The sequence below is a fragment of the Heteronotia binoei genome, chromosome 5, assembly GCF_032191835.1.
Source record: "Heteronotia binoei isolate CCM8104 ecotype False Entrance Well chromosome 5, APGP_CSIRO_Hbin_v1, whole genome shotgun sequence".
NCBI classification, from domain to species: domain Eukaryota; kingdom Metazoa; phylum Chordata; class Lepidosauria; order Squamata; family Gekkonidae; genus Heteronotia; species Heteronotia binoei.
The window spans coordinates 105,764,793-105,783,563 of record NC_083227.1 but is presented as its reverse complement, the minus strand read 5'-3'; the positions used below and the strand labels follow the sequence as shown (position 1 = coordinate 105,783,563).

Below are 18,771 nucleotides of genomic sequence, written 5' to 3'. Positions count from 1 at the left end.
ACTAGAAGCCCTCCCACTGTTGCCCCCCCCCCCCCAAGCACCAAGGATACAGAGCATCACTGCCCCAGACAGAGAGTTCCAACAATACCCTGCGGTTAATAGCCACTGATGGACCTCTGCTCCATATGTTTATCCAAAACCCTCTTGAAGCTGTCTATGCTTGCAGCCGCCACCACCTTCTGAAGCAATGAATTCCATGTGTTAATCATCCTTTGAGTGAAGACGTACTTCCTTTTATCAGTTCTAACTCAGCTGCTCAATAATTTCAGAATGTCCATGAGTTCTCATATTGTGAGAAAGGGAGAAAAGTACTTCTTTCTCTACCTTCTCTATCCCATGCATAATCTTGTAAACCTCTATCCTGTCACCCCTCAGTCGACATTTCTCCAAGCTAAAGAGCCCCAAGTGTTTTAACCTTTCTTCATAGGGAAAGTGTTCCAACCCTTTAATCATTCTAGTTGCCCTTTTCTGTACTTCTTCCAGTGCTATAATATCTATTTTTGAGGTGTGGTGAATTGCACACAGTATTCCAAATGAGGCTGCCCAATTGATTTATACAGGGGCATTATGATACTGACTGATTTGTTTTCAATCCCTTCCTAATAATTCTCAGCATAGTGTTGGCCTTTTTTATTGCAGTTGCATACTGTTTTGACATTTTCAGTGAGTTATCTATCACGACCCCTAGATCTTTTTCTTGGTCAATCTCCGCCAGTTCACATCCCATCAACTTGTATTTATAGTTAGAATTTTTGGCCCCAATGCCCGTTACTTTGCACTTGGTCACATTGAACCTCATTTGCCACTTTGGTGCCCGCTTGCCCAGCCTCAACAGATCCCTTTGGAGTGCCTCACACTCCTCTCTGGTTCTCACCACCCTGAACAATTTAGTGTCATCCGCAAATTTAGCCACTTCACTGCTAACTCCCAACTCCAAATAATTAATGAACAAGTTAAAAAGCATTGGACCCAGTACTGAGCCCTGCAGTGCCCCGCTGCTTACCACCCTCCACTGTGAAAATTTCCCACTTATATTCACTCTCTGTTTCCTATTAGCCAGTTTTTGATCCACAAGAGGACTTGTCCTTTTACCCCATGGCTCTCGAGCTTACTTAGGAGCCTTTGATGAGGAACTTTATCAAAAACTTTCTGGAAGTCAAGGTAAACAGCATCTATTGGTTCCCCTTTGTCCACATGTTTGTTCACCCCCTCAAAGAACTCTAGCAGGTTAGTGAGACAAGATCTTCCCTTACAGACCGCATGCTGAGCCTTCCTCAATAACTTTTGTTCATCAGTGTGCCTACTAGTTCTCTCTTTAATAACGGTTTCCACCAACTTTCCCCGTATTGAAGTCAGACTGACTGGCCTGTAATTTCCCAGATCTCCTCTGGAACCCTTTTTAAAGATGGTGGTGACATTAGCTACCTTCCAGTCCTCAGGAAAGGAGGCAGATTTCAATGAAAGATTACATATTTTTGTCAGGAGATCCACAAGTTTACCTTTGAGTTCTTTCAGGACTCTTGGATGTATGCCATCCAGGCGTGGTGACTAGATCTGTGCCTTGAGTCATTGGCGAGCCACCGCTTATCAGAGTACTGGATTGGGTGAACCAAGAGTCTCCCTTTGTTTAAGGCATTTTCATGTGTTCACCTGTTGAGCAGGGGAAATGAAGTTCTTTTTACTCTTATTCTGGAGTAAATTCTGATATAAACAAGATCTCCTTGTTTTGTATCTAAAAGGGAACTACTGTCCATCACATTGGGCTCTCTTCTCTGTAGGGCTGCTAACCTCTAGGTGAGGTTTGGAAATCTCTTAGAATTATAACTGACCTTCAGACGTCAGAGATCACTTCCCCTGGAGAAAATAGCTGCTTTGGAGGGTGGGGTTTATGCAGTGGTTTGTCCCCTGCCATATTTTCTTCTGTCTCTATTTTCTTATGTTAGAACATAAGAACATAAGAGAAGCCATGTTGGATCAGGCCAACGGCCCATCAAGTCCAACACTCTGTGTCACACAGTGGCAAAAAATTTTATATACACACATACACTGTGGCTAATAGCCACTGATGGACCTGTGCTCCATATATTTATCTAAACCCTTCTTGAAGGTGGCTATACTTGTGGCCGCCACCACCTCCTGTGGCAGTGAATTCCACATGATAATCACCCTTTGGGTGAAGAAGTACTTCCTTTTATCCGTTTTAACCTGTCTGCTCAGCAATTTCATCGAATGCCCACGAGTTCTTCTATTGTGAGAAAGGGAGAAAAGTACTTCTTTCTCTACTTTCTCCATCCCATGCATTATCTATGCATTATGTTGCTAACATGCCTGAACTTCTGGGGGTAGGGGGTTCAGCTATATTATGTATTGTGTTACATGTAATATCCTGTGAACGATGTCTGTTGAGAGAGCTGTGAATACTAGGGTTGCCAAGTCCAATTCAAGAAATATCTGGGGACTTTGAGGGTGGAGCCAGGAGACTTTGGGGGTGGAGCCAGGAACAAGGGTGTGACAAGCATAATTGAACTCCAAGAGAGTTCTGGCCATCACATTTAAAGGGACAGCACCTTTTTAAATGTCTTCCTTCCATAGGAAATAATGAAGAATAGGGGCACCTTCTTTTGGGGCTCATAGAATTGGACCCCCTGGTCCAATCCTTTTGAAACTTGGGGGGTATTTTGGGGAGAGGCACTAGATACTATATTGAAAATTTGGTGCCTCTACCTCAAAAAGCAGCTCCCCCAGAGCCCCCAAAATCTCCAGAACAATTCCTCATTATACCCTATGAGAATCGATCTCCACATAGGGAATAAGGAAGACGTTTCCCTCTTCCCCCCCATGTCTGGCGAGTCTGAAGCAGGGGATTGGCCTCTCTACTCACCAGTTGCTGCCAGCTTCTTCACAGCAACACAGACACACCATTGAAGCCTTTCAAGTCAAGACTCTGGAGGTGCAAAGGCACATGGTCCTTTGCAGGCTGGGCGGGGCTTCTCCCCCCATGCCAGCCAGCTGACTGGGGGCGGGAAGCAGCCTGGGAAAACGGAAGAAAGGCTGCTGCAATCAGGGCTGTGTGGGAAGGTAAGGGCAAGGAGAAGCTGCTGGGATCGGGGCTGGGTGGGAAGGGCTGCCATTCCCCCCCCCCCTGCTTTCCGGATTTTTGGCGAGCGGGGGGGAGGAGGCTCCAAATCGGGGGTCCCCCGCCCAGGCGGGGGATTTGGGAAGCCTAGTGAATACTATCCTGTGAATGTTCTCTTCCCCCTAACTCCATCTGGACCTGAAGGAGGGTAATGACCTTAGAAATAAAACTGTGTGAGCTTCCTGTCCTGTATCTTGGCATGTTTATGTTAACAGGAAAATGTCTCTTCAAGTGTTTATGTTAAGGGGATCTAGGAGGGGGAAAGCCCTTACCTTGGGGCTATTTAGGGGTGATAGTATTATGCATCTTTATTCCTAGCAATGCCTCCCAGAAGGAGAGGTCCTATACTCATAATATATCAGTAAAGCGTCACCTTGGAAGGCAGGAGTGATGTGGAGGCACATGCGCTTCTTTCCAAGGGAAGGCTGGCTCCAAGGAGTGCACACACACGCCTGCCTCACCCCCCTCACCTTCCCAGGTCTGCCGGAGGTGGGTATAAGTGAAGAAAATAAATAAAAACCCTGGTGCTGGCCCTGCCTTTAGTCAGTAGTTTGTGCATTTTTTACATGTGAAGGGGGAAACAAGGCAGGTTTAAAAAAATAATACAGTCTAAACAATATAACTAGTTTAATCAAGGGTGGCTGTTCAGAGACACTTGCCTTTGTGTTACTGGTTGGAGTACAGTGTGGTGTAGTGGTTAGAGTAGGATATGGGAGATCCAGGTTCAAATCCCTGCTCTGCCATGAAAGCTTGCTGGATGACCTTCGGATAGTCACACACTCTCGGCCTAACCTAATTGAGAAGGATTGTAGTTAGGGTTGTCAGACTCCAACTGGGGCCTGGAGATCTCTTGCTTTTACAACTGATCTCCAGTTGGCAGAGATCAGCTCCCCTGGAGAAAATGAATGCTTTGATGGGTGGCATGGCATAGTGCCATGCTGAGGACCCTCTCCTTTCCAAACCCCAACCTCTCAGCTCCATCCCAAAGTCTCCAGTTATTTTCCAACACAGACTTGGCAACTCTATAATTGTTGTAAAGATAAAATGGAGGAGGGGGGAATGATGTAAGATGCTTTGGGTCTCTACTGGGGAGAAAGGCAGGGTATAAATCAAGAAAACAAATAAAATCTCACCAAAGTGTTTTATAATTCTAGGTGGCTATTTCAGAATTGTGAATACCATTCCAAAGTCTCATATCAAAGGCACAAGTTATTAAAAGCAGTTTGTTCTCCTATCCCTTGTTTTCAAAGACACGGAATTGGAAATTGTATCAGGATGCAATAGGAGTCTAGAATCTAATACACATACCCAATAACATCAGATATTTGTGAGTGGATATTGTTGGATTTGTATGTTAGCTTGTACTATATGAAGCCTGGGTACTTGAGAGCAGCTGATTGACTTTGTTGGTTATAGAGTATATCTAGGAACAGTAAAATCTGGGTGACCAGTTTGATTTGAACTTTATTATATTCTTGTTAATTTGTCACTCTCCCAAGTAGAATTTTCCTTTGGTTTATGGTGCAAAACACAGCATGAAACATTCTCCACAAAGAGAAACCTGCCCATATGTACAAATACTCTTGCCACCTCAGTATTTCTATTTTTAGTGATGATGTGATGATCTTCCCCTCTTCCTTCCCTCACACACAGACACACACACACAACGAGAGAAGTTTGAAAGTTCAAAAGAAACAAAACATTTTATTTAAATTGGAGAAGAAAAGGTAATGTGGATCAGGGGTAGGATGTATGAGGTGAACAGATGATAAAACTGAGGTACTTTTGTATTTACACAAACACCAGATTTGTAAGTGTTTCTGCTATTCAACAAAGCCTTTAAAACTTTGAGGAGAGAGGCATTATTTTCATTTTCTGCTTAAACAAGCATATGCTTCTGAGTTTCACCAACATGTAAAGTTTACTGTTCAAACAATTTTATTTGGTAACATATGGTAACAAATTATATTTCTTGCATTATTAATAACTTCTTTTATCTATCCCATGTATTACTTTCTACCCACCCCTCCCCCCCGTTACTTGATCCTCGCCGATGTTATTTACTTAAAGTATTAATGTTTAAAGGTACCCTTAACTAATAAAAACAAAAATTAATATTCTTCTTTTTTCTAAGACTTAATCATTATCAAAAATTGTCCAATGTCCTTTTATTTTCCACTCTTTTTCTACATATCTTCTGAACTTTTTCCACTCTCTTGTAAAAACTTCTAAATCATAATCTCTTAAAATTCTTGTTAATTTGTTCATTTCACTCCATGTCATAACTTTTACAATCCAATCCCATTTCTCTGGTATTTTTTCTTGCTTCCACAATTGCGTATATAATGTCCAAGCAGCTGAAAGCAAGTACCAAATTATAGTTCTATCTTCTTTTGGAAATTTTTCCATTTGCAATCCCAACAGAAAAGTCTCTGCAACTTTCTTAAATTCATATCCCAAGATCCTAAAAATTTCTTGTTGAATCATCTGCCAATACTTTTTTGCTCTTTCACAAATCCACCACATATGGTAGAAAGAACCTTCATGTTTTTTACATTTCCAACATCTGTCTGGCATCTTATTATTCATCTTTGCCAATTTCTTAGGAGTCATATACCATCTATACATCTGTACCTCATCTCATTGTCACGTAGTTTTTCTGTCAATTTTTTGTATGCTTTTCTGTCATTTATCACTTGTCTTGACAATTCTTTCATGATTCTTACTCTGCTGCCTCCCACTATCAATGTCTTTTCAAAATTTTTATTCAAGATTTTTCCCACCATTTCTTTATAACTACATCTCTTGATAGATTATTTTTCTTGGCATATAGTGAGTTCACGCTATAGATATAGTCATACATGCTTCTAGTTCCTTCAGGATCTTCCTCCAAAAATTCTGCAATTATTCTTATTATATATCCTTTCAAATCAGTCTCTTCATCCTCAGGTACTCCTCTCAGATGTATCTGGGTTTCCATCAATTTGCAGTCATGAATTGCCACCTTTTCTCGCATTTTTAGTAAGGTGGAATCATGTACTTTCACTCTCTCTTCCACCTCTTGCACTTTCTTTGATGTTACCACAGTCTCATTTCTGAGATCTTCTATATCTTTCCTTAGCTCTTCAATGTCTTTTCTAATTTCTTTTTTAGAAGCAGTTATCATGTCTCGCACCCCTTTCATCATCCTGGCTTCCATTGCTTCTAATTGCTCTTGCATTTTCTCCATTGAGGCAGTACTTGCACGGGTTAACTTATGCTCTGACATTTAAAAAAACACTGAAAATTTTGACCTCTCCAAATTAAATTTAAACTATCAGGTTTGATAGAGTAAGGCTTGCCCTTTTCAATAAGCCTAATTTTGCTGTCCTCAGAGCCTCCTGGGCTCAGATATTAATTTTTTGAAGTTTTTATTTCTTCCAAAATGGCAGTCGCGACTTTCTGCTTCCCTTTAAAAAAAATTTTCCTTCAAAAGGTTTCTAAAATAATTATCAGCGATAATGTCCAATAGTATTTACCTCTGTCAGCTTCAGCAATTTTTAATGTCCCAAACACTTTAAAAACTTTGTTTAAATTTTGACCTCCTAGCAATGGCTGCCGATGTTTTTCTATGATATTATAGTCCTAGAGTAGGCTAGCTGCTTCCATGATTTCCCTTTTCCATCCGACACTTCCTGCTTTTCTTGCCACCAAATCCCGTTTTCACTGGTAAAAAGATCTCGCGATGTTTGACGTATTTCCTGTGTTGACTGTGAGAGCTGCAAATCTGTGACAATGGGGCTTTTTCACCAAAACCACAAGTAAACAAAACAATAAATTCCTTTCCACTTTTTAGCATTGTCCTTTAAATTTACAAAATTCAAATTTCGCCCCTTCTCCCCTTCTTCTTCCAAGCTTTCTGAATCTCTATTTCCCACCTTCTGATTTTATGTTGTTTAACTTTAAATAGTCCCGGAATGAAGATAGTCATCAGTACCTTTTTCTGCAGTTATCCAGATCCAGCACTGGTATAGCTTTAGATGTTTAGCAGTCTCAAAGAAGGTTAGGATCATGTCGAGCTTATGTCAAATACATGACTCTGGAAACTTCTGCAGATGATGAATATTCAACTCGTCTCCGTAGACCGTCTCCGGAGACTCCTCAAAGCCTCAAAGGAGCCCCCCCCCCGGGACTCCCTTTTAGCCAAGGTAAATCTCCTCAGAGATATCTTGGACTGATCTCTGACTGAGAAAAGTAGGCAGTAGGCATTAAATTGCCCTCCACTACCCCGAATAGAAGCCCCAGCCTGCTCCCCTTCTGAGAAGCGATTCAGCTTGGCATTTTCCAACCCAGGAAGTCTCACCAACATGTAAAGTTTAGGAGTTCCCAAAACCAAGTTCCCCAAAACCTTCTTTATACACAAATCAAAGATTACTCCTATTTTCCAGAAGCTTGGCTTGAATAAAGATCCTCCTTGATTCACTCACTCTCTTAGCCTCCTTCCCAGTCCTTAGACAGCACTTAACTGTCTCTTTTTCATCAGTTGCCAACTGATTCTATCAACAGAATTCTGTTGGAACACCCTGTTACTCAGAGGTTCTCAGACTCTGTTAGGCATTAACCCTCGATAGCCCATCACAATGAAGAATTTAGTGATTGCTCTGCATTGTGCCCATATTAAGTGGGTGAATTTTGTCTCTTGAGGCTTAACTTTTCCCATAGACATGGCTGCCAAGACAAATATTCCATCTACCCCCTCTCCTGTGACCCTGATTAAAACAAAATAGCATAGCAAAACAAATAACTTGTCTTTCTGATACCATAAACAGAATAATTGTTCATTAGGTAAGAAATAGTAAAGAGAAAGGGATGAGATTATTAAAGAATAGAATTTATTCATGATTAATGTTGTGCAGATTGCAAGAGGATGTGGTGCAAAAAAATGAGCAAGTAGAATCAGAAAAACTCCCCAGCCAGGGGACCTAGTCTGAATACTGACGTGCACTATAAATTAAATACAGATGAGATACAAATTACTTGGGAATAAGCCCAATTGAATGAAGTGAGACATCAGTCTCTCTCAAAAAGCACTCAACTGGGAATAAAAGTTTAAAATATTTCTGCTCACCCAAAACAAAACAAAAATGCAAGCTCACAACGTTGTGAAGATGCTTAACAGGGAAGCAAACTGGGGAGATGTGAGAGTTAGTTGTATTCTTAGAGTGGAAACATGTTAGCTTGGTCTGTAGGTGATAGAGATTCCTTTTTGGTTTTGCCACACAGAGTAACATGGCTCCCCTTAAGAATCTCTTTCAGCTGAGGTCAGCCTTCAACTACATGCTCAGTTTGTGCCAAGATTTCATTAGGACTTAGCCCAAGAGTTTGTTTTCAGCACAGACTGAATCCTGGAAGAAAAATTCTTCTGGGCATGTACAAAATGCCTTGCCTTCAGCAATGGAAAGCTGTAGTCTTCTTCCTTTCTGGGCACTTGAATAATTCAGCATACTTAAAGATGCATAAGAAGCAGTGGGATCGCTGAATTACATTTTAAAATCCCACTAAAAATGAAGGTAATTACATGCACTATGGCTTTCTTTCATAAGAATAAAATAAGAGCTTGCTGAATGAAATCAAATATTTGTTCAGTCTAACATATGATTTCCTTCACTGACCAGTCAGATGCTTCTAGTAATCCTGTCAGCAGGGAATAAAGGCAACAGCCACTGTCTCTCAATTGCCCCCAGCAGTTGGCATTCAAATGTATACTGCCTCTGAAAATGGAAGTTCTGTTTACTTAGCCATCACAGCTAACAGCCATTCATGGCTCTAGCCACCTACATGAATAATCTAATCTGCTTTTAAAGTTTTCTTGTATATATATGTGTGTGTTTGTGTGTGCATATATATAAATGTTTAAACAAACATTGGCCGTTTTCGCACTAGCGTTTGCTCCGGCGTAGCGCCCCATTTACCTCCGGATCTTCTCTTGGATTTCGCACATGTTGCTCCGGCGCTGCGCTTTGCTCCGGCGCTTCAGGGATTTTACGCCGGAGTATGTTTTTCAGCAAGTTGCCGGAGTTTCCGAAAACCTCCGGATCCACTCCGGATCCACTCAGCGGAGTTTCCTGTGCGAAATCCATCCACGCCGGATCGACTGCTTTGGGGGCGGCACCCTCTCCCTTAACGTCCTCCCACCCCATCCACCCGCTTGGCCAATCATCAGCCTTTCGCGGCGCTTCCCCAAAGTGCCGGCACGGCCATTTTTTTTTTTTAAACTTCACAGTTTTGCGTAATAGCGATATTTCGAAATTAACAAATAGAAAAAAAAACCCCTCCTGGAATAGCCTCAATTGGCACTTCAATTGGTTTCGTTAGAATTTTTTTTTATTATTGACTTTAGTTGCGTTATTCCGCTGTTGCGTTATCTCGATAATGCGAAAACGACCATTGTTGGGGGGGGGAATGTAGTGCCGGTGCGGGCCAAAGCGTCCATGTGTGTGTGTTTTAAAAAGGGAATGCCTCCCTCAGCTGTGCCACCAGGATTTCTGGACCTGCACAAAATCGCCATGTATAAAATGGGAAGTTGGAGTCCTGCATTCTTCTCCCTGGCTACATTCCGCTCGGTTAGAAAGTAGACGCGAGCGAGCTCCTCACACGCGCCACAGAAGGGGAAGGAGAGAATGGAGCGGGGGGGGGGGGAGCTCTGGCAGCAGGAATCAGTCAGGTCCCCGTTGCAAGCGCCAGCCGGGGAGGGGAAAGAGAGCGGAGGAAATTTGGGGGGGGGATCTAGTGCTTCAGAATTTGGGGGGGGGAATCTAGTGCTAGGATTCTCCACTGTGAATGCTTCCGTTAATACATAAAGGGCTGTGGAGGATTCTACAGCTGCAGCCAATCCATAAGCAGCAGCAGCACACGTGATGCGGTTTGTCCAAGAAAAGAAGGGGAGGGAACAGCTCGATGTTACGTTAGTACGTTAGTACGTCATTACGCAACCAGACTTGCGCTTAAAAAAAAAATGATTGACAGGGCATCGGACTCAAGCCGATGCCAGTGGGAAAACGATTTGAGCCGGGGCTTCAGGGAAGGCGACTCCGCAAAGAGTCACTAGTGGGAAAACGAGAAAAATGATCCGGACATAATTGCGCCGCGGAAAAAGGGGAGCAAACGCTAAGTGCGAAAACGGCCATTGAAAAAGATAAGATAGAAATAGCACAGTGCTTCATTTATACATAAGCAGCCAAAAGCGCAGAAGTCAATATATATAAAAACCATCATTTATAATAATCAGTAATGTCTAATAAATTGTGACTAATAATAATAATAATAAGATATTGGATTTATATCCCGCCCTCCACTTTGAAGAGTCTCAGAGCGGCTCACAATCTCCTTTACCTTCCTCCCCCACAACAGACACCCTGTGAGGTGGGTGGGGCTGGAGAGGGCTCTCACAGCAGCTGCCCTTTCAAGGACAACTCCTACCAGAACTATGGCTGACCCAAGGCCATGCTAGCAGGTGCAAGTGGAGGAGTGGGGAATCAAACCCGGCTCTCCCAGATAAGAGTCCGCACACTTAACCACTACACCAAACTAGCTCTCCACACCAAACTAGCTCTAACATTTTTCTGTCTATAAAATTATTAAACAGATCTTATGTTGTAAATATAAACTATTGGTATGTTTTTGTTTTGGTCTGGTCTGCATATAATCGTTCCTAGCATTTCTAACATTTCTGACCTTAGGTCATTGTAAGCATAAACATTATAAACAGAGGTTGCTCAGTTCTGTCTCTTAATCCTTTTGGATTTTATTCTTATTTTAAAGCTTTCTAGCCAAATTTTGATCAATATGTGCAAAAATACATTCGATTCTTGAAGCTCGAATTCTGGTCTGTTATGCAAATAAGATGTTAGCTTTGCCATTGTCATATAGTCAGTTAATTTATTTTTCCAATCAATCAATTCTGGGCATATTTCAGCTTTTCACTTAAATGCATATACCACTCTTGCCACTGTCACCATATATTTAAATAGTTCATTATGAATTTTGGTACATTAGATGGTAATATATTTAAAAGCATATTTTTTGGATTCATCAGGAAGATAACTTTTAATATCTTTTGTATCTCTTCATGGCTCTTTATTCAATATTTTTTGGCTTTGTTGCAAGACCACCACATATGATAGAAGGTTGAATCTGTACTCTTGCATTTCCAACACCAGGCATTGTAACTTGTTTGTTTTTGCAATTTCTTTGGGTGTTATATACCATCTAAAGAACATTTTATACCAGTTCTCCCTTAGTGTTTGGGATTCAGTGAACTTGATTTCTTTTGTCCATAAATTTTCCCACTGACTCATAGTAATATTCTCTCCAAAGTTCTTCATCCATTTGATCATACACTCCTTCACTTATTCTGTTTCTGTGTCATATTTGTCAGACAATGGAACTTCAAATGAGGCAGACTTCCATTTGTTACAATATTAAGACTTTATTTGATAGTTCATGGTTTCTGAGCATGGATACATTGGAACTGATACTCTCTCCTAGAGCATAGATGTTTTAACTAGAGACACATCAAAGGTTTTCTAAACAAATCTACATTCCCACACTATAGTGATACATTTCACACATTTGCTTTCCCTTATCTCGTTGTGGTTCCCATTCTCACAGGAACAGCTCTGCTAGCTGTCCCTGAGGCATTTTATCTTCAAAGGCTTGTTGCCTTTGTTAGTACCAAGGACAGGAATTCACAGTAGGCTTAATAACAGTTTCACTTCTACTTTGATATGCAAGGTTTCTGTTTGGGGTTAGTAGCAAGTGTTAGAAAATGGAGTCAGTTAAGTCAAGCAACACATTGCAGTTTGAACACTGCATCATATCATAACACGAAAGCTTTCCAGTGTCTGACAATATTGTAATAGCAGTTTATATATATATATATATATATATATATATATATATATATATATATATATATATATATATATATATTAATAGCTATTTTAGATCACCTGTGATCATTTGTTCATAAGCCGTTTTCTGTTATAGATGGCCTCCTTCTTTTGCTTTATATTTTGATGCTATTTGATGATAATATGTCAGCCACTGGATATTCTTTCCTTCACTTTGTATATCTTGCCAAGATTTTATTCTTCCATGTCTTACCATGTGATCATATGTTAGGTGATCATTTCTCCCCCTGGAACTTGCATCACAGTAGACATTGATTAGGGATGTCAATGTAGAGGTAGGTGGGTTTATTCTGTTTTTGCATTGAAACCATGTTCTCAGCAATCCATCACTCACTGTATGACTACCGTCTTGTTTTTGAATAGCTTTTATTGACTTTTTGTTCCTTTAGAAATTGTGAATTCCTTCCTTAATATCCGCTATTTCCAATTTAATATTCCTCTCATGTGATTTTATTATCCATTCTGATAGCCAAAGTGGTGCTGCTGCCTGGCGATATAACCTAATATTCGGTCTTGCCAAACCTCCTCTCTTTTTCTCATCTTGCATTTTAAACCTTAATCTTGACTTTTTCCCTTTACATACAAAGTTATTTATAGTTCTCTGCCATTTTTTAAAACAACCTTTTCTTCTACATTTGAACCAAAAAAGTCAGTTTTGGTAAGGCATTCATTTTGACGGCAGCAATGCTGCCTAGCCACAAAATTTCCAGTTTGTCCCATCTTTGCAGATCTTCCATACTTTTTGGTAATTATCTTTATATAGATTTTTATTTGTCCTGTTATGTTGATGCCCAAATACCTTATTGGGTTTTTTTGGTTACAAGGCATCCAGTTAGTTTCTGTATTTCTTCTTGTTCTTCATTGGTTTTATTTAACAAGATTATCTTGGTTTTCTTTTTGTTCAGTTTGTAACCAGAATAAGTCCCAAAGCTTGTTGTTGTTCCATTATGCATTTCAAAGAGGTATGAGGTCTTGTCACTGTTATAACATCACCTGCATAGCTTTTTATTTTTAGTCATCCTTATCTTCCTTTATTCCAGTAATCCTATTATATTGTCTGATTTCATTAGCCATTATTTCCATTGCTAGAATAAATAATAACAGTGAAGAATAAATAATAATGGTGATATTGGGCATCCTTGTTGCATTCCTTTTGCAATCTCAGTTTTTCCTGATAAGAAAACTAGTGCTGCTGCCTGGCAATATAGCCTAATATTCGGTACTGCCAAACTTCTTCTCTAGAAGAATCTTAGAATCTTTGTATTGTGAGCCGCCCTGAGCCCGGCTTGGTGGGGTAGGGCGGGATATAAATCAAATAAATAAATAAATAGGATTCTAGCATATTGGTGGGTATAACTACTTCTAATCCAACTTAAAAATTTGTTTCCACAGTCCATGTTTTGTAAAGCCCTTAGCAGGAATGGCCAAAGCACATTATCAAAAGCCTTTTCAGCATCCAAAAACATAAACACTGTTTTTTGACCTTTCCTTCTAGAATATCTGATTGTGCTTAACAGATATCTGATGTTATCCTTCATATATATTTTTGGAACAAACCCTGTTTGCTCTTGATGAATTAATTCTGGAATACATTTTCTTAGTCTTTCTGCGATGACTATTGCAAGCTATTAAAGTTTTCTGAGGCTGTGGATATCACCTCTTATAATAGTTTATTCCGTAAATTGATTATTATGATGTTCTTCCTTACTGACATATCTTTTAAAAATGTTAACTTGTTTGTCATATAACATGAAGCTTAATGCCTTCAGTAGTGAAGCTTTATTTACAAAAGACCCAAGTATCAGATGGACTATTAGTACAATTACAATTTTTTTTTAAAAAATAATAATAATTGCTTGAACAGTGTTTGAAATGTAATTAAATCACTTCTAATTATTAGTGGGGTAATTCTGACTAGTAATCTCAGACTTCATATATGCGTTAACAAAATCTAAAACAAGAACTATTAAAAACTACAAACACAAATTATAGTTACATACTAGGGATGCCAGGATACCCTGGCATTACTCTGGAATTACAACTCATTTCCAGACTACAGTGATCGGTTCCCCTGGAGAAATGAATGGTTTGGAGGGTGGACACTATGGTATTGTACCCCAATGTGGTCCTTGTTCTTCCCAGGCTCCATCCCCAAATCTCAGGAGTTTCCCAGTTTGGATCTGGCAATCATCCCCCCTCCACCTGGAAATCCTATCAAATAGTTAAGCTACAGTATTGCTTGATGTGTTGTTTAGTGCAGAAAAGCATTCACTATTCCACATTTATAACCACTAATAAAGATGGGTACTTGTAAAGGTGGAGGGAGGGAAGAATCATCCTTTTGCTACTTTGACAGATTCTTGGGGAATATTAACTTGACTGTTCATAATAATAACAGAGGTTTGCTGTTCATAATATTTTTCTGTTCATAATTTAAACAGAGGTTTGCTGTTCCACTGTTAAGCATGTTTTCACTTCTCAGGCACAGTAAGGATGAGAAGGAAACTTGAAAATAAGGGTGAGAAGTCTTGCCTTGCTCCAGTGCTGTCTTGGTTTATAGGCTTAGCAACATCTCAGGATAGGCAAGTTTTGCCTCACCCTCGCTGTAGTAAAGTGTGCAGCTTCTGATGACTTCCACATGGGTTATTAACTTTGGCTTCAGTGCTGTTGGGTTGCAGTTTTTTTTCTACTTCCCCACAGCATCATGGTACATTAGAGTTGTGAGTTTCCAGATGCTGGCTGTAGATCTTCTGGTATTACAGCCAGTCTTCAGGTTACAGACATCAGTTGCCTTGGAGAAAATGGCTGCTTTAGAAGATGGACTCTGTGGCATTTGTATTCTGCTGAGGCCCTCCCTTCCTGTTGAGGAAATGTGTGGTACAGGAACAGTTGCAGGCACTCCCATTTCCATTGTGTTCATTTGTGGAGGGAGAGAAACTGATTTCCCAATCGCATCAAGAAAGTGAGACAGTTGTTTCAAAAACCTCCTCTTATTTAACTTCAATCCCAATATAAATTCATTAAAACATATAAGAATCACACATCATTAAAAAAATTCAATACTTAAACATTGTGCACAGTAAGGATAAATCCTGATTATATCCTGATAAAAGGATATATCCTGGTTATTTTGTCAATTCCCATATCACATAGAGGTTGGCCAGAACAATGAAAAACAAGAATACATTCACACATTAAGTACCCAGGAGCCATTGTAATTGCCAGTGAGCGCTAGTGATGAGCATCTGACATATAGTGATATACAGAACAGAGCTAAACCTTTTCTCCCTATCTCTCTAGGTCAAAAAGGCCAAGGAAAGTCAGGGTGACTTTCATTCTGTCTGTCTTCCTTCCTTCCTTCCTTCCTTCCTTCCTTCCTTCCTTCCTTCCTTCCTTCCTTCCTTCCTTCCTTCCTTCCTTCCTTCCTTCCTTCCTTCCTTCCTTTTTTCTTTCTTGTACTTTTTTCTTTCTTGTACTTTTTTCTTCCCATCTTTTTCCTACCGTTCTTTCTCTCATTCTCTCTCTCTTTCTTTTTTTTCCATTCTTTTTGTCTGTCTGTCTTCCTTCCTGCCACCTCCACATTCATCACCACCCCCCCAAATATTTTTCTAGGGCCTGTTGCATTTCTTCCTACAATGGGCTTTACGGCTAGTAGATAATAATGTTATAACAAATATGTGTACCGGGTTCTCTGAATTCCCAGCTTTCATTTTTTAAAAAGTACATCTACCCCCTTCTGTTGCGGAGAAATAAGGGGAAAGACATCTTTGTAACGGGAAGGGCTAGAGATTTTCTTTAAAAAATGAAAGCTGGGAATTCAGAGATACTGATATACATGGATTCATGGAATTTTGTCCCCCCTCCCACCCACAGACTGACCATTTGTCTAGCTTTGATGTCTTTAGGAAAGTTTCAGAAGTTTCTGATCCATATTTCTAGGATCCTGGTGATCAATTTACTGTGCCTCTCAGTGGGGAAAATGAAAAAGAACTCATTCACGGCACGCAGCTGAAATGGCACTAGTGGTCTGGGTGGCAGCCCTGAGAATTTCAAGGGGTTGTTTTAATATTCCACAAGCACAGTCCTAAAAAGCCTGTCTGCATACATCTTTTAAAAATGTCACAGCATGGTCTTTGGTTAGCAGGTAGAGCCGCAAGGCCTTTGAATTGGCTGCTGCTGCTCCTGCACACTTGTTGCTTCTCTCATAATAGAGAGAGAGTTGGCACTGATTCTAATTGGTGTCTGTATTATGATTGGCATTGTTTGAGTAACAAATGGATTCTCAGCTATAGAAATCAATGGAGCCTTCTGCCTGAAGGATGTCAATAGCTGTGCAGGCATTATTGAGAGGTATTTATTCTCTCATTGTTCAGATGTAGATGTTAAATTTGTCAGATATCAGAATTTGACACTAAAGGTTAGGTCTGGCTTATTTGTCTAGACAGAGTACATACTCAGGCTTTGGTTTCAGAGACAAAACTCTGAACCATGTATTAGACCTGGGTAGAATCATAGCATCTTTGTTACAGAAAAACAAGATTAAAAAGAATCCCCTGCAATGCAGATAAATCCTGAAGTAGTGGCTTCAAGTATATATCTAGTATCTATGCTAGTACTATTTATGTGGGGTAACTGCAGCCTACTTCTTAGGTAATCTCAGTGACAAATGTCAAATGCTCCAGGGCTAATCTGCTTTGGAGTAAATGCTGTACAAATGCATTAGAAGTAAGTATTCTGATCTTTTGACTGAAGTGAGGTGCCAAGGCTGTGGTGCCAAGTAAGATGCCAAGCTGTGGCTTCGGTTCCAGTTATGCTTCCTGATCCTGCACTTTGCAAAATATTATGTTCTAAGGAGACTTCTCAGTTACAGGTATACCCTGGCTTGTTGAGAGCCAGTTTGGTATAGAGTTCCTCAGTTTGAAAATGGAGTTTAAGTCTTGAATCATTGTGACATCATTGAATTACAGAGTTGCTACTATTATTCCAGTGTTTTAAATATTGCTTGTGGGGCTTTTGCAACCTTCTAATACTATCTCTTATCTTTTCCATAGGTGGACCCAGAGAAATGCCGCTACCTGGTGGGAAGGATCTTGAGTGAAGGTGAAAAGAAGCCATCTGAGCAAGTGGTCCGCATGTTCCAGAAATATGGCTTCAAGATTTTCAACTTCCCAGCCCCTAGCCATGTAGTTATGGCAACCTTCCCCTACACTACTCCATTGTCCATCCATTTGGCAGTGAACCGTGTCCACCCGAGCCTTGATACATACATCAAGGTGAGTGTCTTCTGTTTACATTTGTCTCCAGTTAAGTTATATTAAGATATATAATATTGTTCCAACAAGTGGAGGGCTCATTAGGAAGAGCTATGGAGGTGATGGGTTGAATGATGGGAAGCCCCCCACAAGACCCCTCATATCTTACCTCCAGTTTCTGAAGAGCTTGAACAGGACTCTCCTCCTCCATCCTCCTCTAACTGGCTTTCAATATTCTTAGGGCAGTGAGCATGGTTTGGCTTAACTAGCCTGTTTTTGTGGTGAAAAGTTTTGTTTTTTGTGGTATACTTAGAGAACCTCGGTAATAAGTAGGAACCCTTCCTCTCTCTGAGTAAGCCCCTTAGCTGTGAATAATCAGTATTTTTGTTGAACAAGTGCTCTCCCTCTATCCTTGACTTCTGAGCAGAGTTGGGGTGCCACATATGTGAAATGTGATAATGTGACACTTTGTACTGTGGAGTCTGCAGCTGGATCAAAAAACACTAGAAGCCCAAGCTAACTCACATTGCTTGGGCACTGGAGCACTCTCTTGAAAACGTTCTTGTTCATTTCCATGCATAGTTATTTATAAGACACCTGCTGTTGCCACTAATTGCAGCCACATGGAAAGCAATGGAATATGGCATCATCCTGCTTTGTGCTGTTTCTGAGGATTAGTGCTCAAGCATTAGCATCTCATTCCACAATCTGCACTGGAACTTTCAAAGTGCCATTAAAAACAGTGATCATATCTGCTCTATTGGCACCTTGAAGAGCCCAGTCTTTCAGGGTAACTGGTGAAGCACAAATTTTGTATATTAGCAGAGAATTTGGAGAAACCTTCTTGAGAAAGCTGTTGTTTTCCCATACTAGTACCTCAGTGTTCTCCTGGAAAATCTGCCATTAACAGGCAAATTTCCCGAGTTCAAAGATCAACAGGAGGTAGTTGCAACATTTTAACAGCACCTTCCTTTGTCTTTAAATATATAAGCCTTGTGGTATTTTGTGCTGATAATATGGGTGGTGAGGAAGGAAAACAGCATTAGATTTGTTAAATGTACGCTTTATGGTGCAGAGATGACATTTTGATGCTCTGGGAAAGGTCCTAGAGAGTGCATCTGTCACACAAGCGATGAAATCATTAAAGTTAAAAAGGGAGCTACAGATTGTGCTGGGAACACCTGGTAGCTTTTTAATGAGAGCTGCCTTTTTAGTTATTTTTTTAAAATCCCAAATCCTGGGCTCTTGTGGGTTTTTTTTTTTTTAAACTGAATGAAGAACAGAGACTTGTCTTAAGCTGAAACTCTCTTCTTTCAAGCAGGCAAGACAGGAATCTCAAACAAATGTTTCCCAAACTTATGCCTGCTTTGTGTGTGCCTCTCTTGGGAGCCAGAAACTGGAGGAGGCTTTGCTATAGATTTCCATCAGACTG

General features: G+C 40.3%; 1 protein-coding gene across 2 annotated transcripts in view; it reads left to right on the top strand.

Annotated features, from left to right (window-relative positions):
- TEX264 (testis expressed 264, ER-phagy receptor) overlaps positions 1–18,771 on the top strand; it is a 239,966-nt gene that overhangs the window by 64,017 nt on the left and 157,178 nt on the right. For both annotated transcript variants that reach the window (XM_060240004.1, XM_060240005.1), the window contains exon 4: positions 17,139–17,360. In XM_060240004.1, coding sequence (XP_060095987.1) covers positions 17,139–17,360 — 222 coding nt within the window. The remainder of the gene's footprint in view (positions 1–17,138; positions 17,361–18,771) is intronic.